This window comes from Eumetopias jubatus, unplaced genomic scaffold (genome assembly GCF_037043125.1).
Source record: "Eumetopias jubatus isolate StellerSeaLion01/CBP00866 unplaced genomic scaffold, mEumJub1_p1.0 scaffold_14, whole genome shotgun sequence".
Lineage (NCBI taxonomy): Eukaryota > Metazoa > Chordata > Mammalia > Carnivora > Otariidae > Eumetopias > Eumetopias jubatus.
The window spans coordinates 59,304,624-59,331,248 of NW_028274820.1; the positions used below are offsets into that span (position 1 = coordinate 59,304,624).

Below are 26,625 nucleotides of genomic sequence, written 5' to 3' on the forward strand. Positions count from 1 at the left end.
ACATGAGGGAAACTTAAGAGTTGCATGTTCGGGATACACTTGTGCTGACCCATGGTAACCTTTTGGGCTCACTCTAGGAAAGCATGGTTTTGTTATTGGGAAACTGATTGGAAACTGACTGGGCTGGAACCAATGAATATCATTAAAGAATATCCCATAAGCAAGCCTTCCCCCTGGGTCCTGTGATGCTGGGGACTTGGAAGGACGTAACAAGACAGAGCAGTCTCCTACTCCCTACAATGAATTGTTTTGTTATTCCTTCCTCCTTCCTTCCTTGCCTATGTGATGTGATATTATAATAGGGGAAACTAGATGTAGGGTATATGGAGATTGTTCTGTATATCTCCATCTGTTCTAAAATGAACACTTTTAAAACAAACTACACTGAATTATATCTGCTCACATATAGAGGTTTCTAAAAGATTGTGCAGTAAATAAAGCAAGGTAGAAAACTGTATTTAAATTATGCTCCCATTTGTGTTAAAAAGTATATATATAATATATAACAATATAATATATATAATATATATAATGGTATATATAACATAATAAGGTATGTATAATATATAATATATAGCACATGTAATAATATGTATATATAATATAAAATATATATCATATAATATATATGTATAATATAAAAAATATATAAAAGTCCTGGCTTAGATGGGCAAAACACTGGGAGTCCAGTAGGTAGGGGGCTTCATTTTCATGGTGTACTCATCTGTTTTTGAAATTTTTATATATATCTCTCTTTCTTAATTACATACATGTTTTATTTTTATAATAATGAAAAAATCATATTTTTTAAGGTTGATAAGGTTAGTGTTATGTTCATGGCATCAGTCAATGTTGAACAAATGGCTAACATTTCAGATCTATGTTTCTGACTTGCTTTCACTTTCGAGTCCCACATTTTTTTCCCTTTCATAAAGCAGTCTGCTTGGGATGACCCCTCTGCCCTACTTCCCTCCCTTCTTTCCTTTTACTTTCTCTGTTTTTAACTTTTCATTTATGAAATTTTTTTTAAAGATTTTATTTATTTATTTGAGAGAGAGAGAATGAGAGATAGAAAGCACGAGAGGGAAGAGGGTCAAAGGGAGAAGCAGACTCCCTGCTGAGCAGGGAGCCTGATGTGGGACTCGATCCCGGGACTCCAGGATCATGACCTGAGCCGAAGGCAGTCGCTTAACCAACTGAGCCACCCAGGCGCCCTCATTTATGAAATTTTAAACATACACAAAGCAGAGAGAATAATATAATGAACCCTTATGTACCTAAGAATTCAACAATTAACACATTATTAATTCATGACCAAATTATCCCCCCACCACAATCCATTTCCTCCTGGTCTCAGAGAGTGAATTATTTTGAAACAAATTCTAGACATTGTGTATTTTTATCTGTAAATATTTCAGTATGCTTGTCTAGCAAATGACCCTTCTTAGGAATAAACTATATTATCACACCTTAAATAATTAGCGTTAATTCTTTCATAACATCAAATATTCAGTGTTCAAGTTTTTCTGATTCTTTTGGGGGGGAAGTATATATATTTTGTTGTTCTAATCATGATCCAAATATAGACCACACATTGCATTGGGTTAATATATTGCTTAACGTCTGTTATTCTGCTTTTTTCCCCCTTTGCAATTTGTTGAAGAAACTGCATCTTTTGTTTATAGAGCTATGTTTTCACAAACTGGATTTTGCTGATTGTGTCCTTGTGGTGTAGTTTAACATAGGTTAGCAATTAATTCTTATTGCAAAAGATGAGTTTTTCCCACTGTACTTTTCCTAATGTGTTATGAGATACAAAAGTTACTACTTAATTTTGGATGCTACTTGTGTAAAAAAGCTTGCAACATCATCAACTGTTGTAAGTCATATAAAAGGCAGGTCTAAGTGAATCTCATCCATAGTTACTCCTGAAGTAGTAAAAGCTTTCTTAAAAATCATCATTCAAAACTGCCAGAGCATGGCATTTAAATACCCTCCAGGCTATAAAGTGGCAAGTAACATCCTTTGTAGTATGTCTTTTAGGTGATTTGTCATAACTATTATTAGGAAGTAGGAAGCTTACTTGATACATTCTTTCTGCCTTTCAAGCTTGTTATTTGTAAAGAATGTAGTGTGTAAAATGGGCTAAATTTTAGTTTTAAGATTGTTATGTGGGAGTCCTGAACAGAACCCTGGTGAATAAGCCATTGGGTTAAATTCTCCAATTTAGAACCATGCCTAGCACAGACTCAGTGCTGTTTAATTGAATGAATGAATGAGTCCTTAGTTTAAATACATAAGCATGTAAAACATACTTTGGAATAGGGGAAAATAAACGTCCTAAGAAAGTGAACACAAAATGAAAGAAGTCTTCATTTGTGTGGTAGAATATTCTCATCAAGGCTCTGAACAATTAATACTCATTAACACCTAGAGGGTCTGATTCATTAGCCCTTGTCCCCCCACTCATATTTCTGTAATCTGAGTAAATATTCTCACGATGAGCGCATAGTTATGTTTACTGTACTATAAAGCTGGGCTACAGTGAAAATTAAAGAAAAACACACACCTATCAAAATGGCTAATACCACCACCAGCAACTGTGGTGGGCCCAGTGGTATCACCCGATGGTGGCGAGCCGCATTTCCTTGAGGGCTAACGACGTGGTGCCACTTTCCATGTGCTTGCTTGCCATCTGTGTGTCCTCCTTGGTGAAACGGCTCTTTGGGTGTTTTATCTGTTTTCTAATTGAATTCGTTTTTTTCTTTAAATGTTGAATTTTGAGGGGTGCCTCGGTGACTCAGTCGGTTAAGCATCTGCCTTCGGCTCAGGACCGAGCCCTGCATGGGGCTCCCTGCTCAGTGGGGAGCCTGCTCCTCCTTCTCCCTCTACCCCTCCCCCATGCTTGTGTTTTCTTTCTCTCTCTCTCTCCCTCTCTCAAATAAATAAAATTTTTAAAAAAATGTTGAGTTTTGAAAGTTCTATATAGGTTCTAGGTACAAGTCCTTTGAGGATGTGGGATTTGTTCATATTTTCTTCCAGTCTGTCATTTGTCTTTTCAACTTCTTTGTGGGGTCTTTTGCAGGGGAGACTTTTGGTTTTGGTGAGGTCCCATATATCACCATTTCATTATGTGGATTATCCTTTTGGCATCAAGTCTTTGAACTCTTTGTCTAGGCCTAGGTCCCAAACATCTTCTCTTATATTTTTTTCCTGATAGTTTTATGTTTACATTTAAATCTATGATCCATTTTGAGTTAATTTTTGTAGAAGGTGCAAGGCTCAGGTTTAAGGTCATCTTGGGCCTATAGATGTCCAATTGCTGCAGAACCACTTGTTGAAAGGCTGTCTGTCCTTCATTGAATTGTTTTTACACGTTTGTCAATAATCAGTTGGGCATATCTATATGGGTCTGTTTTTTTTTTCTTTTTAAAGATTTTATTTATTTGACAGAGAGAGAACGCACAAGCAGGGGGAGCGGCAGGCAGAGGGAGAGGGAGAGGGAGAAGCAGGCTCCCCACTGAGCAGAGAGCCCAATGCAGGGCCTGATCCCAGGACCCCAGGATCATGACCTGAGCTGAAGGCAGACGCTTAACTGACTGAGCCACCCAGGTGCCCCAATGTATGGGTCTACTTCTGGGTTTTCTGCTCTATTCCATTGGTCTGCATACCTCTTCCAGTACCATATGATCTTGATTACTGTAGCTATCTAGTGAGCCTTGTCATCAGGAAGAGGGATTCTTTTCACTTAGTTCTTTTTCAATATTGTTTTGGCTATTCTAGGGTCCCTTTCCATGTAAATCTTAGAATAAGCTCATCTGTGTCTTCAGACCATCTAACTGGGATTTATACAGGAATTGCATTAAACCTATATAGATCAATTTGGGGAGAATTGATCTCTTTACTGTGTTGAGTCTTTCAGTTCATGAACACAGTATAGACATAGACTTACATAGATATAGACAAAGTATATGCTTCTTTGATTTCTTTCAACTGCATCTTGTGATTTTCAGCATACAGCATCTGCGCACACCCTTTGTTTTTGAAACATCTTTGTAATCAATTGGTTGTTAATTCTTAAGCATTTCATGAGGACTGACTATGTGCTAACACTGTGCTTGGGGCTAGAAATATAAAGATGGAATAGAAAGCCTTTGAGAAGTGCATGTTTTTTGAACTGATCTTTTAGCTAATAGCAAAGATGATAATTTTTCCCCTCCAAAATAATACAATACAGTGAAAATGGAAATTATCTGAGATTTATCATTGCTAAAAGAACTGCGAGATATAGTATGTTTGAGAGCACAGATTTTGGAGCAAAGTTTGAGTTTGAAACCTAGCTCAGCCTTTTGGCCATTTGACTTTGGGCCAGTTGCTTAAGCTTTAGAAGCCTTACTTTCCTTATTTGAATAATGGGATGATAATATTATTGACCCGTTAGGATTGTTATAAAGATTAAAGAGAAACATGTAAAACACTTGTCACAGTGCCCTATACAATACACTTATTTTTATTGTTAATTTCATCTCATGTCCAGGCTAAGGAAAAGAAAGAAGACAAGGTAGATGGATAAATGGACAAAGGTTGAACCTGGGGTGGTGGTGGGGGAGGGGGGAAACAGGGTGTACTGAAATCAAAGAGCAATTATTATAAGAGAACACAGGGAATTAGATTTTTCAAAGAGTCTAGCAGTCTCTCTTCAGAAGCCTTTTTCCACATGGAGAACAGTAGGGATCAGTTAGTTTAAATTTTTAATTCTACTCTGCCTGGCTTCTTCCTTCGTACTAGATATAGTCATTAGGCCCAAGAAGTCATTAAAGTGTTTAATAAGGTTATTAAATTGACTAACTGCTGCTGCTGAAGCAATTTTCATAGGAAATCCATATGATTCTAGGTATGGAACTCGGAGCTGTCCTCTGTGGCTGACAGGCTGTCAACATTCCTTTGAAGGATGGTGGGCAGCATCGTGAGGGATGCGTCTAATTAAGAGATTATAGGTGAACCTTGGCTTCCTGGGTGTGCTATTCATAGCTGGAAGCGCGATGAAACTTCACTAATTCCTACTAATTGTGGGATGGGGGAGGGGAGGCCCATCTGAATTATAGAATATTTTAAAAATAAATGTACTTTTACTACTTTCAAGTACATATTTTAACTCCAACTAGGCAAACAAATTGTTGTCTGGTACAGGTCTTAGGGGACCCAAGTTATTGAAGCTATCAGAATGATTTTCAATTATTTCTATGTAAATAGGTGCTTCTGGAGTTCTTTAGGGTACTCGAAAACAGTTTGTTCTCATAGATCTTAAACATTGCTCATGTAGCCATATGCTGTTAATTGGCACACCCTTAGAGGAAGGGGGTTTGTTAAATTAAGATAAACTTTAGACCAGCTGCTAAATAACTTACCGTTAATTCACGGAGTCCAAGAACCCAAGTGGATGAGGATTTTATTTCAATCGAAGTTTGATCTCTTTTTTTTTTCCTGAAGGCAGTTCATTCATTCCTGCAGGCATTCATTTATTCATTAAGTGATATTAATGGAATGCATTGGCTGTGCCAGGCACTCACGTCCTTCGCTCCCCTGAAGGAGCTCAGCATCCGGTAGAGGAGGCCTGTGGGCATTAGACAGCCCAGTAAGTTGTGGTGAGTAGGGACAGGGCCCAGGTGTGCCCAGAGGCATGAGGGGCTCGGAGGAGGATCAGGTGAATCAGACTGGGTGAATCAGAGGATTGCCAGAGACTGAGCTGCCTTTTGAAAAATGAATTGGAGTTAGCAGAAAATGAAGGCAAGAGGAAATGATGACGAAGAAGAAAGTGCATAGGGGGGTAGGGACAGCAGTCCAGGCAGAGGGAACAATATGTTCAAAGGCACGGAGGCGCAAACTGGCATGTCGTGTAGGGGGACTTTTGTTTAGCCTTTGGAGATGAGTAGAGTAAAAATCATGAAAGGCTATTGTGCTAGCTAAGGAGTCTGAACTTGATCTTGAAGCTTAGGGGGCAGGTTTTGAAGGACTCTTAGCAGGAAAATGACATCACCAGATGTGTGCTTTGGGGTCATTCTTATCTTAGTGTGGGGGATGAATTGGGTACAGGCCCAGAGATCCACCAGCAGCCCATATGCATTAATGTTGGAAAAGTGGGCCTTGAACCAAAGCAGTAGCAGGGGGAATAGGGTTGTGGGAGTTCAAAGGGGGGTGAATCTTGAGAACTTGGTCAGTGTGGATTTGGGAGGTGAGTCAAAGAGAGAAGTCAGGGGTAACTGGATTTCTGGCGGGTTTGCTGGAAATGAGATGGGGAGCAGGATGGTGTGGCAAGGGTGTGGACTCTGTGCTCCTGGGCCCTCTAGGCAAGAGGCTGGATGTGTATGTGGAGAGATGCCTGGACTGGGACAGAGAGGGAATCCTCAGCCCATGCTGGGTGCTTGAAGCCACATGTTTGGGTGAGATCCTCCTGGAAGTGCAATAGGGTGTGAAGAATAGCAGCCAGGGATGGCCCTCGGGCCACAGCAGTGTTGAAGAGAGTGAGAAAGGAAAAGCTCATCATCCACCAAAGAATAGTGACGTTTAGCGCTCCTACCAAGTTCAAGATTTTCAAGATTGAAAAAAATATTTGGAGTCTTAGCACCATAGTTGACTTTGAGTGCTCATTTAAAATGCATTGCTGTTCTTAGAAGACTGTTTTTTTCCCCAGCAAGGTTTTAGAATATGTATTCAACAGACCCTTCCCTACATAAAGATTAGACTTAATGAGTAATAATAATAGTAGAGTCTGAGAATTCCAGGCCACTGAGATAAAGAAAAGACTTTTTTTACTGTAATTTGTCATTACGCTGTCCATTCCTTCTACAAATATTATGAGGGGCTTGCTCTGAGCAAGTGCTATGAAATCTTTAGGTCAGTCTATATTTTGCTGAAAAATTACAGTTAGAGTGTTTGCTGCTGGGTTCTTAATAGTTTGTACTTTAAAAAATACATACAGTTGGTTTAGTTTAATTGCTTATTGCCAGTGTCTGTGGGAAGGTCTCAATGCTTTGAGTTTATAAGCATTTTCCTTTCTGTGTAATAATACTTTTCATTTATGTAGCACTTAAACACACACACACACACACACACACACACATATAAATATATATATTTAGGGAGAGCACGGGCGGGGGGTGGGGGTGGCGGGGAGGGGCAGAGGAAGAGAGAGAGAATATCTTAAGCAAGTTAAGCAGACTCCTTGCCCAGGGAGGAGCCTGACACAGGGCTTGATCTCACCACCCTGAGATCGTGACCTGAGTGGAAATCAAGAGTATGACGATTGACTGAGCCACCCAGGTGCCCCTACATTCACATAGCACTTAATGAACAACTTCTCAGCATTTTCACCAGTGTTTTATAATTTGATATTCCTAACAAACAGCTGAGATAGGTTGGAACAGGTATTATCCCCATTTTCCAGATGTGGAAACAGAGGCTCAATGAATAAGTTCGTAATTTAGAAAGTGGTAAACCAGCATTTATCCCTAGTCTTGTGACCATAAGTCAGAGCTCTGTCCGTGAAGAGGGACATGTCACTCAAAGCTTACATGTTCACAGTTGAGCAGTAGCAAGCAAATGGGGGGGAAAAAGCCTTGATGTTTTTCAGAACTATTTGTCATTGCTACCATCACCAATGAATAGTATGTCGAGTGGCCAGGGGGTTTGTGACACTGTAGAAATTGTGGGTTTTATAGTTTTAGTTCAGAATCTTTCTTTTTTTTTTTTTTAATCACAAGTTTGCGGCACGTTGACAAGTGGGTTTCCTTTTCACTCTTGTCTCATCTGTGTAAAGGCCCGCTATTTCAGTAACGGGTACTTGTCTTGTGCTGTTAATATAGAACATTCAGCCGTCGGAAATATTTAATTTCCCTTTTGGTATATTCAAGAACTCCTGTCTCTCCAGCGGAAAAATGGAGCAGCCAGCACCCTGTGAGGGCGCATGGCTTCCATGTGACCCGATGACTAGGTGCTCTGGCTCGCGGGGTGAGGAAGGGTGGTGCGGGATAACCTTGGCCGCTGTTACCAGCCTTCTGCCTTGCTCAGTGTGGGCCCCGCTGACTTCTCCATTAGGCATATGGTGACCAGGGCCCACATGGCTTTTAGGAGTCCGGGAAAATGTTTTAATTTCTTTTAAAATCGGAAAAACAAAATGCACTTTGAGATCAAAGGAAAGGTTTTATTACATAACATTAATATATTCATCTTCATGTCAGTGTAGTCATAAAGTATGATTTTTAATGTTTTTGTGTGTGGCAGAAAGAGCGCATAAAGGCAAAAGTACCCAGGGCCCAGGAAAGTCAGAAGGCAGCCCTGAGTGTATGTGTGGGTGGGGGATTTGGAAGGATAAATGTGGTCTTCTCTGAACTCTGGTCTTGTCTTCCTAACCTTTTTGCCCTTCTGTTCATTGATTCGCTGATGTCTGGTTCATTCCTTCTAAGAACTCTGGGTGTGTGCAGAGTACTCTGGAGAAATTGAGTTACACACACACACACACACACACGCGCGCGCGCGCGCACACACACACACACACACGCGCGCGCGCGCCGACAGGAGGCCGAGGTAGAATGAGTAAGGCATCGTGCCTGGATTTTCTTCCAGTTTCCATCTCTGGGCGGCTTCTCTTAGACTTTAATGTGCTTTTGAGAAATAATGGCCAAACATGTTTAGAGCATCATTATATTGTTATCTTGTTTTTATTATCCATCTTCTAAATGACTTTAAAAATACGTAATGAAAAGATTTTTAAAGTAAGACTTTGGGAAAGATTAACTCATAATCCCTGGAGACTGAGGCGGGCAGTAGGGCAGAAATCTCAAATTCAAGAACAAAGTGCATGTTGCCTTAGAAGGTGACACTTGATAGGTGGCAGAAGGGAACGTGAACTATTTTTTTTTTTTACTTTAAAAAAAATCCTCTGAAAAATTCTCATTTTATGATCTGTGTAACAGAATGGGTGGTGCTCTGTCCAGAAAACACCATAATCTCTCTTCTGTTTCTGCTCTAGAGCGTTCATAGCCTGCCTCTCAGATGTGCCAAAACAGGGCAGTAAAAAATGCCTAAAATTTCAACTTTGATGCCCCATTTTTTAGACAAAAAGTTTAAATGTTTACAATTAAATTCAATTAGGGGCACCTGGCTGGCTCAGTCCGGTAGAGCATGCAACTCTTGATCTTGGGGTTGTGAGTTTGAGCCCCATGTTGGGTATAGTGATTATTTAAAAATAAAATCTTTAAAAAAAAATCAGGGTGCCTGGCTGGTCCAGTGGGTAGAGCATGCAACTCTCGATCTTGGGGTATTGGGTTTGAGGCCCATGCTGAGTATAGAGGTTACTTAAAAATAAAATCTTTAGGGGCACCTGGGTGGCTCAGTTGGTTAAGTGTCTGACTCTTGATTTTGGCTCAGGTCATGATCTCAGGGTGGGGTGGGGGAAGACTGAGCCCTGGGGGGATGGAGGGAGGCTCTCTGCACTCAGCAGGGAGTCTGCTTCTCCCTCCCCCTGTGTTCCTCCCTCCCCGCCCCCGCTCATGCTTGCTTTCTCTCGCACACTCTCTCTCTCAAATAAATAAAATCTTTAAATAAAATAATTAAATTCATTTAGCAAATTTATGATCACCACGTGAATAAATTATACTTTAAAATTTATTATGCCAAACATGATCATTGTTGTACATGCTTTCATATTTTTAAACTAAGCTTGTTTAGTAAAGAGCACTTTTTGGAAAGTATTGTGTTTTAAACTTTATCCTGTATTTCCAATTCTTATTATCTTTAAAAAGGAACAAGATTATCTGCCATGAATTTTTTTTAATATTGCTAACTTTTACCCATAACAGGAGGTTATTATGAAAAGGAAATGATTTACTATATAGAAAAATATATTTTAAAAATGGAAAAGTATTGGGTAAAAGGTGTTCATCTTCCTATTAATAAGTTATTGCTGCTTATTCTCATGAAGCTTGGCTGCCTACACAAAGTCGTTTTCATCTCCCATTGCTTGCTTTTCATAGGACCTTTGTTACTCTTATATTTTGTTCTAGGAAGTGATTTAGTTTTCCTGTAGAGAGATAAAGAAAGTAAGAAATGGCTTCTTTTAAGATTTGAGAAAATCTGAACATATTTTTCATGATTAAAAATGGAAAACTCAGTTTTTGAGTACACTTTCTTACTCTCCTATAACCTGTAAGACTACCGAGAAGGGCACCCAGCTTGGTTTTGCATTATTTTAAAAATTCCATTTGTGGCACAGTGCTTTTGGACTTCCTGTGGTGCCTGATTCATTAGATTTACTTCTTGTTTTTTAAAGAATTCACGACCGCAGCTCATTTCAGTTTTGCTTTGGTACCATCGCTCCCCTCTGCTCTTTCCAGCCCTGCTTGTGATTCTGAAACACTTCTCTTTGTTTGTGATGCCCTTACAGGAGTTTGTAAGCGTCTGGGTTCGAGATCCTCGGATTCAAAAAGAGGACTTTTGGCATTCTTATATTGACTATGAGATATGTATTCATGTAAGTATACAGTCAATAGTCTACGTAGATCGTAGTGATTTTTAGATGGTGTACATCTGATGGGACGCTCTGTTCTACCTAAAATTTAAATTTGTAAAAATTTTCCTAACTCGGAGAACTGAATTTGAATGATTACAAGTAATGCCTGTATCTCAAACGAAGTGGTCAGATGGCTCCTAAAGCTGGAAAATTACTCATTTGCGTTCCTTATTGTACCTTTGCTAATATTAATATTTTAATGTTTATTGCCTTCATGTATGAAGGTGTGAATACATCTAAAATTCCCAGTTAAAGAGTATTTATAGCTCATTAATGGTATTTCTTTATGATCTGTTATAGCATATTTCTGGGTAATATATTACCTGATAAATCTTAGGTTTTGCGAGGATATAGAGCTCTCTGGAAAACTGATATGCGGTGGTTTTATATGTAGAATAAGAAAGTAGGAAATGAACATGTGCAATTATTTTGTCTTAGTCCAGATTCTGAGTAATTAATGTAAGTAAGCAACTAGAAATGATGTACTTTATCTGGAAATAATACTTTATTATAATCTTTTGAGTTATGCTGTGTGGTGTGTGGCCTTCTGTGATCATCTGGAACAAGGGTCAGCAAACTTTTGTAAAGAGCCAGGTAGTAAATGTCTTCAGGTTTCTGGGGCATACATTCTCTCTTGAAATTATTCAATTCCTCTGTGGTAGGGTGAAAAGTAGCCATACATGTACATGAATACATGTAACTGTGTTCCAATAAAACTTTAAAACTTTATTTGCAAAGACACGTGTCAGGCTGGATGTGGCCCACAGGTTATGGTTTATTGGCCCCTGATCATGAAGATAGTCACTTTTCCCATCTGATTTAGTCCAGAATTCTCTTGGGAGCATAGAAATAGACTCAGATTTTATCTGTGAGTATATAGGTCAAATGAAGTAAAATTTAGCCACCTTTAATTTTCCATTGTAATAGTTAAATTGGTATATTGGAACCCAAGCATCAGCCATAAAACTTTTCCCCCCTTTCTTCCCTTTTTTTCTTTCCAAGTTCCCTGGCTTAGAAAATAAACTAAAAACTCAGAACTGCTTTTTTTTTTTTTTTAAACTGCTTTTTTGTTGATTGTGTTGAAGGCCACTGCCAGAGTATGCCTTGTATTTTGATTTTGCTTTGGTTTTACTCATAAAGTCACACCAGATACGCATTCTGTGTGGAAAACTATAACATGAGTATGTAAGACTAAGCATTTGAAAATGAAATGAAATTTAGTTACCTTTTTAAATTCCTCCAAAAAATGTGTGGGCTGTTATCACACTTTATGGTAGATGTGAAATTTAATTATCCTCAGGGAGTTAATGAAAGCATAGATTTTTCTCTGCTACATAAATAGCATGAGGTGAATTCAGAAATGTCTATCTCGAGCCAGAAATGATGGGTTCCACAAAATTATTTGACGGTGTTGTGGCATTTCTCTGAAATGCTAATAAATTGACAATGTATAAATCTTCTGGGCTTGGTAGATAGCAGAAATAAGCAAATAGATTTAGAGGAGCTTAATAAGTTAGTGATCTCAGCATAGTCTGGTCCTAACTGTCCATACCCGTTTATGATTAGGAGTGGATGCGGAGGGGGGCTACTGGAGAGCTTTCGTCAGCCTCACTCAGATGCTAGACCCATAGAGCTTTGCAGGTAGAGAAGCTGGTGGTTAACCCATTTAAACTAACCTCAAGGAGAAATGATACCAGATGACTCTGAAATCTTAGCATTTATTTGGAATTTTAAATTAGTGGACAGTATATACTCTCCTGACCTTGTCCTATAAAGGAAGGACTTACAGATGGGCCAGATGGATTGCCAGTTGACATCCATGTTATTGACATCGACAGTAATTGGGAACAGAGAAATGAAAGGGAGTTGAAATGGACTGAGTCTGTACCTGAGGTGTCAGGAGTCCCTGCAGTGGCCTGGTCGCCTCTGGGGAGGGAGCACCAAGAAGATGTCTGCCCAGGCTTGTTAGGGCATCGTTCTGGTGTAAATGGCCTGCTGTCTTAGTCCCCGAGGGTCACGGTAGGGTGAGGCCCTGGTGTGCTTTGAAATCCACACACGGAATGTTATTGTGCCACAAACTCCATCTGGTACTTTTTGCTGCCATATTGTCAAAGGTGATGGGGTTTAGACCAATAGCTACTTTGGAGGCAGATGTCTTAACCTCTCTGCCTCCTGAGGTTTTCTGAACTTTATCAAGCTCAGGAGTAGCAGGAACTGTGCCACACGTTTCACAGGAAGAGTTTAAGAACCTGGGCACAAAATCACTTACATTTGCCAAGGAAAAGTACTGCTGGGTGCTTATTAAGTGGCAGAATAATAACAATTTTGAAAGAATATAAACCTTGGGGCAAACAATTTTGTCATTTGGCAATGTAAAGGTTATGAAATACAATTTTGAAATAGAATAGAGATCTCCTTACAAAACCAATAGACAAATTTTTGCCAGTCTTGTTTACACAAAGGAGAAAGGAGAAACACCCATATTTACCAGTCTTGGGTTTACCTGAAGGAGAATCATTGCTGTTTTGCTTAGGATGGGGACTCTGTCATAGGTGGCTTTTTCGAAGTCTGCCTTAAGGTAGCTGGAAGGAAACCAACATCTCCTATCTAATAATAATGTTAATAGAAAACATTTGCTAGGTACTTATGAAATAGGTACGTACTCCTTCATCCCCATTTTATCGTTCAGCAAACTGGAGTTCGAATGACCCTCTCAATGGCAGATCCGGGACTGGCATGTGGTTCCCCACGCAGATGCTTGTCCCTCTGCACCACATGCCTCACTCTACCTTGCACATCCAGTAGAGGAGGATGCTGTTCTCTTGTTTAAAAGTGAGTTCAGGACACCCCAGTGACTCTCTGCACCTGGAGGTCGCAGGATGAAGAGCTCCCCAGCATCTAGACAGACAGCCCAGCCCCAACTTCCCCCTGGGCAGTGTGGGCCCCCCCATGGGGGCTGGTATGGATGCTGTGGTGGACACAACCTTTCCTCCACATGGTTGGCCCCCAGCCCCCACTCCACGCCTCACCCTCCCTGGGACATCCTGATCACAGCCTCAAACAACCAAGATTACACAGTGGAGAATCGCATCTGGGTGGGCATGTCTGCCTTGATCCTAATGGTTCTTGGGGTGTTGCTGCTTCCGGCTCAGCAGAGTCAGAGAAGACCCCCCATCAAGATGCAGACAGGAGATAAACGTTAAGAGAGAGAAGACCCACCATTCAGTGAGTTAGAACATTGGAAGTAAAACTGATGACACCAATAGGTTCTGGAAGAAAATCTGGGCGTAAGATGGGGAAACAGTCTGATGAGAATGTTCAGCGTATAAACATGGTTTGGGTGCAGGAAAATGTCTGGGTTGATGCTGGTAGCAGCTCTTTTGCAATTGAACTGTGGTAATTTCCCTTCCCTCTACCCCCCAAAAAAGTGATTTCAGGATGCCTGGTGATTTGTGTGATCTGTACTGACAGCCATATCAAGGATATGATGGCTTCTTATGGTGTCTTATCAAGGGCTGTAAGAAGGGGGTCTCTAATTCCCAAAGGCTTCTGCAGCTACACGGATGGATGGATGGTGTTAAAATGGAAGGGATAACCCTGAGTTTTTATTGGTCATTTAGACTTCAGGATTTGTTTCATTTTTATGATTCATCTTTGAAAGCAGCACTAACAGGTGAGCAAGAGTCTACCTCAGGACTCAGGGAAGGGCGGGGTAATGCCTTGCCCCAGGACAACACTGCTCATTGATGTCATCCCATCTGCCTTCAGGGATATTCTGCTGGTGGGTTTTGTGCAAGATGGGAGTCTAGCATAAATGCAGATGTATTTTTGGTTTTTAAAATGCATATGGGTACATATAGTGAGTTAGAGATGTAAGAAAAAACAATTTTTTTCCCCTAAGTGAGGCTTAAATGTTTCTTTTTCTTTAAACAGACCAATAGCATGTGTTTTACCATGAAAACATCCTGTGTGCGAAGAAGATACAGAGAATTTGTGTGGCTGAGGCAGAGACTCCAAAGTAATGCATTGCTGGTGTAAGTGATTTAAATAAGTGATATGGAGGAGACTTTATTATTACATTCAACATTTTAAAATTTGTTGTGCATTAAGATACATAATATATGAAGGATTTTGTAGGCTTTCTTCTTGATTGTAATATACAGCTTTAGTTTTCTGGCTACTGCATCTGAATTCAAAATTTACCACTTGAATTTCCCCAACTCGATGAGTATTGACCGTGAAAGGCCTCAAAAATGTTTAAAAATGGGTTTTTCTTTAAGTTAATGAATTTTCTCATAGCCTTATTATATAACTATAATATATATGCCATATAATACACATACAACTATGTGATAGTTACACGATAACTCTCACACATAATTTGCTTTCACTTTGAGGGATTTCTGTCACTAAACCACCTTGATTTGATGATTAAAAAAATTTTTTTTTTCTTTCTCATAAGACAACTGCCAGAACTTCCATCTAAAAACCTGTTTTTCAACATGAATAATCGCCAGCATGTAGATCAGCGTCGTCAGGGTTTGGAAGATTTCCTGAGAAAGTAAGTGCACAGAAACTCTTGTGGCCAGACAGGAGTTGTGAGCAAAGTGCTTTGCAAGAGTCGAATGTCCTATAATTATGTCGGGGAGAAGATCACCATTCTGAAGTGCTGATGATGATAATCTTGGAGGTGCCGGGCTCAGTAGTTCATTTCCTATATAAGAGCTCCATCTTGTGGCTCACATCATATGGTGCACATCCGGGACCACATCTTCTAGAAGGAAAACAATGAGCTAATTGAGTCAGATAATAAATCTGCGCACAGTCCCTGAAGCTATAAAGCAGAGCCAAATTACCTGGGAGTTGAGCTGACAAAAGTAAAATTTGCCAGGAGGCAAATGTGCTTTATTAAAAAGGTACTTCTTAAAAACTGTCTTTATTTACAACATTTAGGACTGACAGACCCAAATCAGCTCCACGATGGGCTGCTAGTGAATACTTTCCTGGGCTCTTCTAAAGAAAGAGTTTAACTGTACTCTCTGGAGGGCATGTTTGTTTATAAGGGAGTAGTTATTGGTGTTTGAATAGTTTGGGTTATTAACTCTGGATTGCTTGGTGATGGCAGATACTGCAGTTAAAGTGACTTGAATTTGCACTACTGTAATTTCTTTTTTTCCACTCTGGAATGCTAGAATACCCATCCCATGAAACAGCACATTGTTTGTACTCAGACACTGAGGCCACATCTTGGCTCTGCTACTTATTGGCTGGGGGCTTGGGCAAGTCTTAAACGTCCTCTGTGCTTGCATTTTACCGTCCATTAAATGGGGTTAATAATGGTAGGAACTTTGTAAAGTTGTTGAGAGGATTAAGTGAGTTAATGAAGGTAAAGCACTCACATCAGTCTGGCATGTAATGTGTGGTCTTGGCCATTATTATTTTAATCCACTTAGACATGAAATAGCTTTGAGCTAATTTTTCCAACTTCCTATTTTATAGATTAGGAAATAGGCCGAGTCATGGGACTACTAGTTAGTGGCAGGGCCCAGTTTCCTAAGCTCCCTTTCTTTTTCTACTGACTTCAGGATCTGAAGTAATCTCCCTTGGAGTTCACTACGTGGGCCCTTACAGCTAGCCTGAAATAATATACTGCCTTCTCCCCATATGGCTCACTCATAAAGGGTTTGGATATTAAGTATGCACATGAATATTAATATTTATTTCCATTAAGTTGATATAGTGTCTTTCCTGGGAAGGGGTCATGGAGACATCCGAAACATCCAAGATTATAAATTGAGGGAGGGCCAGAAAGGAAAAAAGCCAGAGGAATAAAAATGACAAGAGACCAGAAGCACCCATTATGTGAGCCAAGGCCTCAGGGACTGTTACAGTGGTATTCTTTTGGATCTCACAGGCGTGACAGAACAAAGGCCTGGTCAGGTTTTTTCTGCCCATTCCCTTTGGAGACAGCTCTGATCTTAATTGTTGTCTCTCCGAGACCCAGGTGGCTGATGGTGTCTCCCTTAAGATGTGGCCCATGAGTCCAAGTTTGCTGAGCGGCCTGTCAGTGCAGATGCAGCTCGGGGAAGCCACAGACTGGCCGTTGGCAGTGAGGCCTGGACGGGGACAGCCAAATCCTGCAGTCCCTGTCAGCCCCGGGAAGCTGCTTTTCTTCTGTAGAGATGTCTCTTTATTGGAGGTCGAAGGACGGCATGTGTCTCTGTATTTATATCGGGAGTTCGGCATGGGGCGTGTGTTTTTGACCAGGAATCACTTCACTGTTTTGAAAACGACCTTTCCTTCCACAGTTGATCTACCAAGTTCATGACTGAGTGAGGTCGCTCGGCTGCAGGGCAGGCAGGCTGGTGCTCCGTTATTTCTGCATACTGTGCCATTTGGCTGCTTGCTGATTGCATCTGATGCGGACAACCTAGCGGAAGGGATCCTGGAGATGAAGCTTGAGGAGCTAGGTTCCGGGTCTCCCAGGAATCACAGCTCCTAAATTTTTTCTGGCGATCTGACCTTGGAAAAGTCCCTTAATTCTTGTGTGTCTCAGTTTGCTATAAAGAGTGCGATCATGTAACACAGGCACTGCTTGACCTCATTGGTTGTGTCATTAAGACGACGCATTGGAAAGGACTCTGCAAACCTATTTGTTAAGTGTCTACTCCGGGCCAGGCTGGGTCCTGGGGAAATAGGACTGCACGCAATGGACACACATCCTTACCCTCTTGAAGCTTCCATTCTCGTGGGAAAGTACTCTGTCCATATCAGGGGATAGCTAAGTTTGTTGAAATTGGACCTGGATGATCACCTAGAAGTCCACTCACGCAGCAGACACCGAGTTCCCTTGTATTTTCATTTGTCCCACTATAGTATGTGAACATCAGTCTCCAAGCTGATGGGTTTCACAGTAAAGATGACAGCTGGTGCTTCCGCATGGTTTGAACCTGAAGGAAGCAAGGAGTCTATCCTACCACACGGTTGGATTCAGGCCTGGCCTAAATGGCCTAAACACTGTGGCCCCTCCGGATCCTCCTCACCCTCCATTCTGTGCCCCTCACATTCTGGTGCATGGCGCTCCTGTTCTTTGCCCAGTTTGTGTAGAAGTAACAACCTCGCAGGTCTTTGCCCCTGGCATCCCCTCAACCCAAGCCCACTTGGGGAGGCTGGATGCGGCATTGCAGCTCAGCCTGGCTCGGCGCTGGGTCCTAATCCCAGCGTGACACCCCCCGAGGCCCCACTGGCTGCCCGGTAAGGAAGGTCATTATCATTATCAATAGCCTGCACTTCTTTTTTTTTTTTGTAGAGCACTTTTAGGAACTTGAGACAGAAGACACCCCAGCATTAAAATGTGAAATATGCTTGTGCTGTAGGTTTTTAGCATGTATTTCTAAAATCTGTTTTTTTATGGAGGTTTTGAAGTTTCGAACCGAGAACACTATGTATGTTCAAACTCTTTGAAACCAAAATGCTGCTGTCTCTGCACATATGTGTGTTTATAAGTATAAACTTAGAAGTTTAGAATTTGTTTTTTCACCTTGAGGTGAAATTATACATCTTTAATAACAAAGTACATATCCAGGCCAGTCTTTATAAAGGAACTGAGAACTTGTTTCTTTGACTAAGTGCCAAATAATAGGTTATGCCATTTATTGAACACTTGCTCTGTGTTTAGCTTTTTACATGTTCTATCTCTGTTCCTACGGTATTATTAGGAATTGGGTATCATCTTGATTATATACACAAGGAAATTATAGGAAAGGTGGAAGCATCATATTAATTCCCAGAACTGGCAAGTTCATAATTACTAGAACTCTTAAAGCTAGCTAAATTTGGTCAGTATGATTGTGACATTTTTCAAATGTATTCATTTTCTCTCCATCTTGGCTATAATCACACTTTTGGATTTTTCCACCCCCGGCTAATTATAAATTGTAAGTCACTTCTACTAATAGTTACGGAAAAAGAAAGTTATGGGTTAAAATAATAAACTGTTGGTAAGTCACCAGCTATAAACATGGCCGTCCTACTAATTTATGTTTGATTCATACCGCGAATGGGAGCCAGCTTTTCCTTCTTTACTGAATTCATCCTGTTACTATAACTAAATGCACCTTACAGTGTAGACTTTTGTATTACAGTTTTGTATTTCTTAAAAATTTAAGGAATATTACAGTTTTTTACAAAAGGATACCACGGAAACCCTAGTTTTACACACACACTCACACACACACTTTTTTTTATAAATCTTTGCGTTCAATAGAGGGCACCATAGCACAGATCATGAATGTCTTCAGTGAAGATTTGTAGGTCTTATTTTTTTTTTTCTCATGGTAAAGAGGTAAACAGGCTGAATTAATTTTTTTTTCCTACATCCCACTGCTAACCTTCCACACTCTGTACATATGTGTATATATCATTATATTGGGTTCAGTAGACAGTGCATCCTTAGTTAGGATTCAGTGGTTTTGCATAGCTGTATATTGTTCCCAACTGAACCAGTATATAATACACCTAATACAATCATGTTGAGGAAAACCAGATTTTCATCTGTGTCCAATTCAAGGGAAAAACAGGATTTGCTTTGTTTAGTTTAAAGTTGTTTTTGAGAAAAGGAATAACTTTGGGCTTATGTTGTAAGTATCTTTTCAGACATTCCTTTAAAATTCTAGAGGCTGTTTTTTGGTTCATTTATAAAGGCTTGAAAATTATATACATTTATTTTTATGGAGCCTTATAAAGATGACATTTTATTGACCGTTTTACAAAGTACTCTTTGTATCAAGCTTGAAGTTGATTTTCTGCTATTTGATTTGTTTGTGGAAAATGTGGCACAAATATGACTAAGGTGAAAATAGGATTTAATATTATGATGATGACAGTCACAACATTCTCTGAAATACAGTAAACCAGATACTCCTTAAAATGAACTAGCTATGCTCAGCGAACCAGGTGGGAAAATATTTCCAAAATTTGGTATTCTCAATTGCGAGATGAAATACCTGAGAGCAAAAATCACGAATATGCTAAAAAGTTATTTTGCTTATTTAAAAACCCATCCCCATGGAGCACGGTAGCATAAATTTAGCCCGCCAGTCAGAGGGCCTTCCAGCAACCAAAACCGTGCCTAGCAGGGGCCCTGTTTTTTTTTTAACTTCAGGCCCGTGTGGTCAGATCTCGCCTCCCCGCCACCATGGCCACATCCTCCCACTTCAGAATTGTGAGCAGGGTGTGTGTGGGCTGCGCTCCCTCTCGCTTTTCATGGGCATGTCCTGCAGATGGCAGTAGTAAGCAGAAAAGAAAACACTGGGAAATAATGAGTCTAATGTACAGTAAAATTGGAAATTGAATTATAGTTCAAGAAAAAGGACAGTAGCCTTGAGGTCCCGATCAACCTGGACTCTGATCACTTTTGTTTGCTGTACCCATGTGTTAGGTTACTAGCAAGTTAATAACCGCGCGTGAGCAGTTCAAGGCTCAGTAGAATTGCTTTAGACATGAAATAAAGCTAAAATGAATTTGTGTCCAATATCATTGGCATTAGTGCTCATTACTTTTGTGGTGTAAGACCTCGAACCATCTAAAATCAATTTTAAAGATTACCTATTATTTTATAAAGAAAATAAAACACATTTCCAACAGAAATAAAACAGTGAGCCTAATCCTATGAGCAGTTACTTGTTCGTGGCTGGCAGGAAAACCACCGACAGGACACAGGAAACTCTGTGCAAACTTCACGGCGAATGCAAGTTAATATTAATGGGTTGTTGCCCTATAAATCTTCTCTTGATTTGAAGTATTTAAAACAAGAGTGGTAAACATTTGTAAATGTAGAAAATAAATCTCAAAGAGTAGTAAAGGGATTTACTACTTTACTACTTGTACTTGGTAAATTAATCTTTATCATGTGATATGGTCATCTTCTGGGAGAAGCCAGGGCGGAGGATGGGGAGGGAGGGGAAGTACTTAGCTGCTTTGCTGGAGAATTTGCCCTTTTAAAAGGCACAAAGGTTTAACTTTTCCTTTTAGTAGGCCAGGAAAAATATTTTCCCAAGCTACATTTGGGAAGCCTGTTGAAGCTAGATTTTCATCGTAATGCTATACACGTGTAGACTTTTGCCTTGAAGAAATAATTCTGTTTTATTTTGGAGAAAAGGAAATCTTCTAATGACCTTGGATTTTAAGAAAATTGACATGAATGGCCAAAAAAGATTTACTTTTCTAATTATTTGTGTAGAAATGCAGAATATAAGGGAAGATTCATTTGGTCTGAAATACATAATCTGTGTTTCAGAGAGCTCTCTGTGCAAAATCCCATGTTGGGCAAAATTATCCTCAGGTTTTTGTGTTTTAGTTTTGTCCCCTCTGTTGGGTCTGAGTGCCTCGTAATATATCATTATTGAACTATTCATAGAGACGAAATTATCATACATCAGGATCTTTCCTAAAATGGTAAAACCAGTTTTTATTTAAAAGTAAGGGTGTACTTTGGCTTAATTTCCTGTTCTGAAACATGCATTTCAGGGGAAAAAAAAACAAACAAACAACATTCAGTGATAATATGAATTTGAGCAGGTACAGAATTGTTGGAGTTGTTTTTTTAGTTTTCCATGTAGTTCTGATGCACCGGTTGAAATCTGTACTGTCTTTGTAAACTTTGACCTTGTATGTACTTAGCACAAAATTATCGTATTTTAAGTGTATATATGGTAAAATCATTGGAGTAATTTTATTTGGTGGCGTATTTTAACAACTAGAAACACAGTGCCATGGAAGATTATGGAGAGATTTCTAGTCCATCTTAGGTTTTCCAAAAAAGCCAGCTCTCAACCCAGCCCTTGTAAACATGTACATAAGCACACTTGTAAAGTTTTAAGATGTAAAACATGCTGAGAGATGTATTGGCTTTTTAATACAATTTTTAATAGTCGTTGAAAGTTTTGATGTTTCATGACAGCTTTGCCAATAAAGATCACAGAACCGACCTACTGGTTGGCAGTAAAACATTTTTTTTGAGTAGCACACATTTCTATGACCATAAGCAAAATCTTTCCATAATTAATCCACATGGTCATAACAGATGGTTAAATTGAAGAAACGTCCTTGAAGTTATTCTTTTAACAGATGTTCTTAACTATTAGCTTCATGTTTTTACTCACCTAAATTTCCAAATAATGGAATAAAAAGTTAACATATGCTTTCATCCTTTTAATAGGCAAAGTCTTTAATTGATGCAAAGTTTGCCCAGTGGAGAGATGACTTCAGTGGCACCCTTCTAACGTGTTGCTCTCTCCTAACCCTCTAATTGTCCATCCCCGACCACTGATCATTTCTCCCTTTTCCTCTCACACAGGGTCCTCCAGAACGCACTCCTGCTCTCAGATAGCTGTCTCCACCTCTTCCTGCAGAGCCATCTGAATTCGGAAGACATCGAGGCTTGCGTTTCTGGGCAGACTAAGTACTCCGTAGAAGACGCCATTCACAAGTTTGCCTTGATGAACCGGCGTTTCCCTGAAGAAGACGAAGAAGGAAAAAAAGAAAACGATATAGATTATGATTCAGAAAGGTATTTCCTTGCATTTCTATGTAATGCGCATGTGTTTGTATAATACAGAGTGCACATATGCGTGTGTGTAGACATATAGACACACTTCACTTTTTTGTTGATGTAATACTAAGATAATGAAAAAATTAATTGACTGAGATTTTATTGAGCTGTGACAGCTCATCATAGCAGTCTTCACACACACCTCCACACTGAATTAATGAATGCAGTAGAAATTCAATTATCTGCATTCTGATTATGTGACTTTCATTTAGTCAGACTTGAATTATTCGCGTTTAAATTATCTAGCTAAAAAAATATCCAACTGCACTCCAAATGGCTAATTAAAAGTCCAAATTTCCTGTCTCTCTTTTGTGACTGGAGATAATTAAAGTTCTCCTCTGTTACTCAGGCTTTGAGTGTGTTGTGAAAACCAATTTCCTCTTTTTATTATTTTCCCCCTCTCTTCTTTCCCAGTTCATCCTCTGGGTTTGGACACAGTAGTGATGACAGCAGTTCACACGGATATAAAATGAGCACCACTCCACAGGAATCCTGAAAAATAATCCTCATGTTACCATCTTAGGAAGAGCAAATGATGTCCACTCATGGAGGAGAAAGCTTGCTAATAATATATCCTTACCTAAAGCTCACTGTCATGACATTAGGCATTTAAATTCTTAAAGATGTTGCGTTGTTTATTAGTTATTTTTATGTTGTCTTATTTCTGGCTCAGCTTCTGTAAAAAGCTAAAAGGCCTGTGAATGCAAGTCCCCTTTAGAGGCAAACATGGGCAAAAACAAGATCCTGCCCTGGAATGAAATGATAGATCTGTTTAGAAAAACCTACTTGGTTTTACTCAATTTTAAAAAATAGGTATATAGGTAGCCTGCATTTAAAAATCCAGATAGCGCTTTCCTTCTTGTATCCGTGGTACAGTGTTCGCATAAACACAGCTTGTATGATCTTAACCACTGTGGAGCCTGACGGCATAGAGCAGGCCGCCTCTGCAGACATGTGGCTGATATTTTGTGGGCACCTCCCCTGCACTGGGAAAGACACTTTTTGCTTTTGGGTGTTTGATTGAAATATTTTAAGAAGCTTCACCTTTCCAGTATTTTATGTCACACTTAGATGGAAAAGTGTATCTTATGAATAGAGACATGTTAAAATAAAGTTGATGTCTTAGACAATAACAGAAATAGTGATAGTCATGTTGCTTATATTTACAATATATAGATTCAGAAATACATTTTCATTGTCTAGATTCACACATGGTTTCTGGAAACAAATAGTTTGTTTTCATTATCGTTGTGTGATTAGAATTTACGGGTTAACTATTTTCGGACTAAATGTGCAATTTCTTATCACTAGGTAACTTTCAGTGTCAATGGTGGTTCTTTGTCACTTATTTTCAAGTTAGAAGTGGGATCTTATAAAAATTAGTAAGTTTATCAATAAATATTCCCGTAATTTAGAAAAGAATGTCAACTTGCTAATTTAAGAATTATTCATTTTTAAAAAGCCCTTTCTTTCAAGGTGTCTGCCTGAGGATTGGTATCATTTAATAAAATGTCTTCTTTTTTAGTGGCCCAAAGATAAAAGGTCTTAGATAAACTACACTGAACTTCAAATTTCAGATGAGGCAGCATTTTCTTGAGATAATTATCCAAGTTTCTTCTTCATTGAATGGTATGAAATATCTCTGAAACCACCAGGAAGATATTTTTACATAACCGGAATGACTTGTTGCTTTAATTAAATGTTGCCTCACCTCGTTTTATTTTAACTGGGAATTTAAAAGTTACTGTATTATTAAAAAGTCTTTGAAATGCTCATAACTAAGAACAGAAAAAAATTAAATTTAGAATAAGAATGATCTTAATTTTTCCTTCTTGTTTTTTGTTTGGTCCAAAACATTATTGAGCTTTTGTAAATATTTTGATTTAATGTATCTCAGATCTTGTTACTTTATCATCTGAGACTTATTATTTTAATACAGGGGGAAAAAGATTTAGCAATTTCTTTTTATCTTGCTAACGTGTGAAGTTTGCCATCCAGTCATTTAAGAGCGATCCTTAGCTTGCTGGCAATGTGTATTTGAATTCACATCATTTCTGTTTTACAGCAGTTTTTGAGAAGCATGTAATGTGCCACCGATTATCATATTATTTTTAGATGATGTAACATAGCCATCAAAATTGACATTAAGTATGCCTACTACTGTGGTATGTAAACTTCATAAGATCATCGTTTTCACATTAAACGTGAAAAAATCAAGTTCAGTTTGTTGGCTCACTTATTTTATAGAAGAGGATAGATTTCTTCTGACTTACACCTAAATTCAGTGTGTTTTTGAACAAGCAGTAAATTTTAGTGAGAAACTTTGGTAAGATCTGGTTTAATAGTCACTATAGTTGTGCACATTTGAGGCTTTTAGCCTTGGTTTGGTGGTTGTGATATCTAAGCACTGGCTTCTTAAAACTGATTTTCTGCAGCTGAGATATTGAGGTGAACTTCAGCCCCCAGTGGCTTTCTGGCTTTGTTCTAGTCCCTTATTTTTCTCTGGCATATTTTTATAAAGCTTTCTCTAGGAAAAGAACATAATTACTAAGTAACTAAATTAAATAGATGTTTATTTAAAACTATCTTTAATGGAACTTAATTTTAAAGAATTCTAATCTTGGATGCTTTATGATTTACATACAGCAAAACTGTATTTCCCTGGCTAATTCTGAAAGGGTAAATGATTCACCTGTAAAGCCATTTTATCTGTTTTGTTTGAGAACTGATTTTATACATAACCCAGAGGTGTCAACAATGAAAGTCAACAACCTGTTACTTAGGCTTCTTTAAAGTCTCACTTGGAAGAAAGTGATCTGGATTCCAGTTAAAATTTCAAGTTTTTAAAAATTACTAAGGAAAAACAGAAATGTTTATTTTTAAGTAGTAATGTCCCTTAAGATATTAAGTATCTTGCAGGAGCTTTTCAAGCCTAATGCACATTTTATTGAATAATTAAATACAAACGAGATATGCCATAACCTTACTATAGTAAGGTAAAAGAATAAAATTTCTTTTATGGCTATTAAGAACATAAATTTACATAGCCTACTCACAATTACCGTTATATCCAACAGTAAATTGAATGCTGTTTTGAACTCTGTTTTTTTGGTGCCTTAAGGGTTCATCATTATTGAGCTACTGTGGTACAAATACAGTTTTCAGTATTTCAGCTATCAAGAAGACCCTTTTCCACGAAAGTCCCCTACAGTTTTAAGACAAAAATAACAAAACAAAAGCTTATTCTGTTTCTAAATAGTTTTCCTCTTAATATTTAAATTGCTTAGTGTCCTATGAGTTCAATGTAGCATCTTTTCAATGGAGAAAACCATTTATTTCAACATAATTTTCTCTTTTTGTTTAGAATATAGACATTTTCTTACTTTATTATACATAAACACATTTTCAAAAAGAAATGCCGTCTGAAATTAATTACCGCAGTGTGACATTCAAAGTATAGATACAATTTTCTTTGCAAATAAAAGTCCTAAGACATTAATACACTATAATAGAGGGAGTTCAAAAATTGTAGAAGAATGGAAGCAAGCAACAATTTCTTTAAAATTTGAAATATTTACAAAGGACTTTGCCTCCATTCTTTGCCATATGCATCTCACAAATGAGTCACCATTGTCCCTTGAAGTCAGACAGAATTGCTCTTCACTCTTGTTGCAAACTTTTCTAGATCATTATTATGAACACTGAATTGGACACTATTTTAGCTGCGCAAACCCTGGTAGTTAATGATCCTTTTCTCTTTCTCCAAAATTCCAAAGACTTCTTTTCAAAAGATTGAGAAGAGAAGAGAATAGGGGGAAAAAAATTAAGCCACAGTTATCTGCTGAATGTAAACTCTAGTCTAAAGACACTATGCAAATGGCTTCTGCTAAGGAGGAAAATACCCTTTCTGCCCCGCCACAGAAGTGTAGATTCATCCCAAACCCCACACCGCTTGTCTTGGCTGCTGTAGAGGCACAGCACGGGCATAACTTGTGGTTGTGTTTATGTTAGTTTCTTACCTCTGGGTCTTCTTTATAGCTTTGCCCCCACCCCACTGGCGGTGGCGCTCCCGCCGCTGCACCCTCGGCCGCCTGTTGGCTGCGGCGCCTCGGCGGCTCGCGCACACTCCCCCGCGCCGCGTCCCGCACACGCGCGCTCCCGCCGCCTCCCGCCCGGGCTGCGGCGGCGACTGGGTGGCAGGTAGCGAGCCAGCCGGCCTCCGTCCGGTAACCCATGGCAACCGCCCTGGTAACCCATAGCAACTGCGCTGCGGAAAGAAAGGAGAAAAAAAAAAAAACCCGGGGCGGGGCGGGGCGGGGCGGGGGGGGGCGGCGGTGGGTGGTGAGTGGAAACAACGACCGCAAAAAGAGCGATTTACAGCACAAACCTGCAGCGCCCTCTCCCCTGCCCCACCTGCCGCCGGCGTGGGCACCGCGAGGCCCCCTTC

At 39.4% G+C, this 26,625-nt stretch overlaps 1 protein-coding gene across 3 annotated transcripts in view; it reads left to right on the forward strand.

The window, feature by feature from the left end:
* The window catches only part of SNX10 (sorting nexin 10), a 66,924-nt gene extending 42,529 nt beyond the window's left edge, over positions 1-24,395 (forward strand). For all 3 annotated transcript variants that reach the window (XM_028119266.2, XM_028119267.2, XM_088018586.1), the window contains 5 exons: positions 10,442-10,528; positions 14,501-14,601; positions 15,030-15,128; positions 21,924-22,136; positions 22,593-24,395. In XM_028119266.2, coding sequence (XP_027975067.1) covers positions 10,442-10,528; positions 14,501-14,601; positions 15,030-15,128; positions 21,924-22,136; positions 22,593-22,674 — 582 coding nt within the window. In that variant the 3' untranslated portion in view covers positions 22,675-24,395. The remainder of the gene's footprint in view (positions 1-10,441; positions 10,529-14,500; positions 14,602-15,029; positions 15,129-21,923; positions 22,137-22,592) is intronic.
* The last annotated feature ends 2,230 nt before the right edge of the window (positions 24,396-26,625 follow it).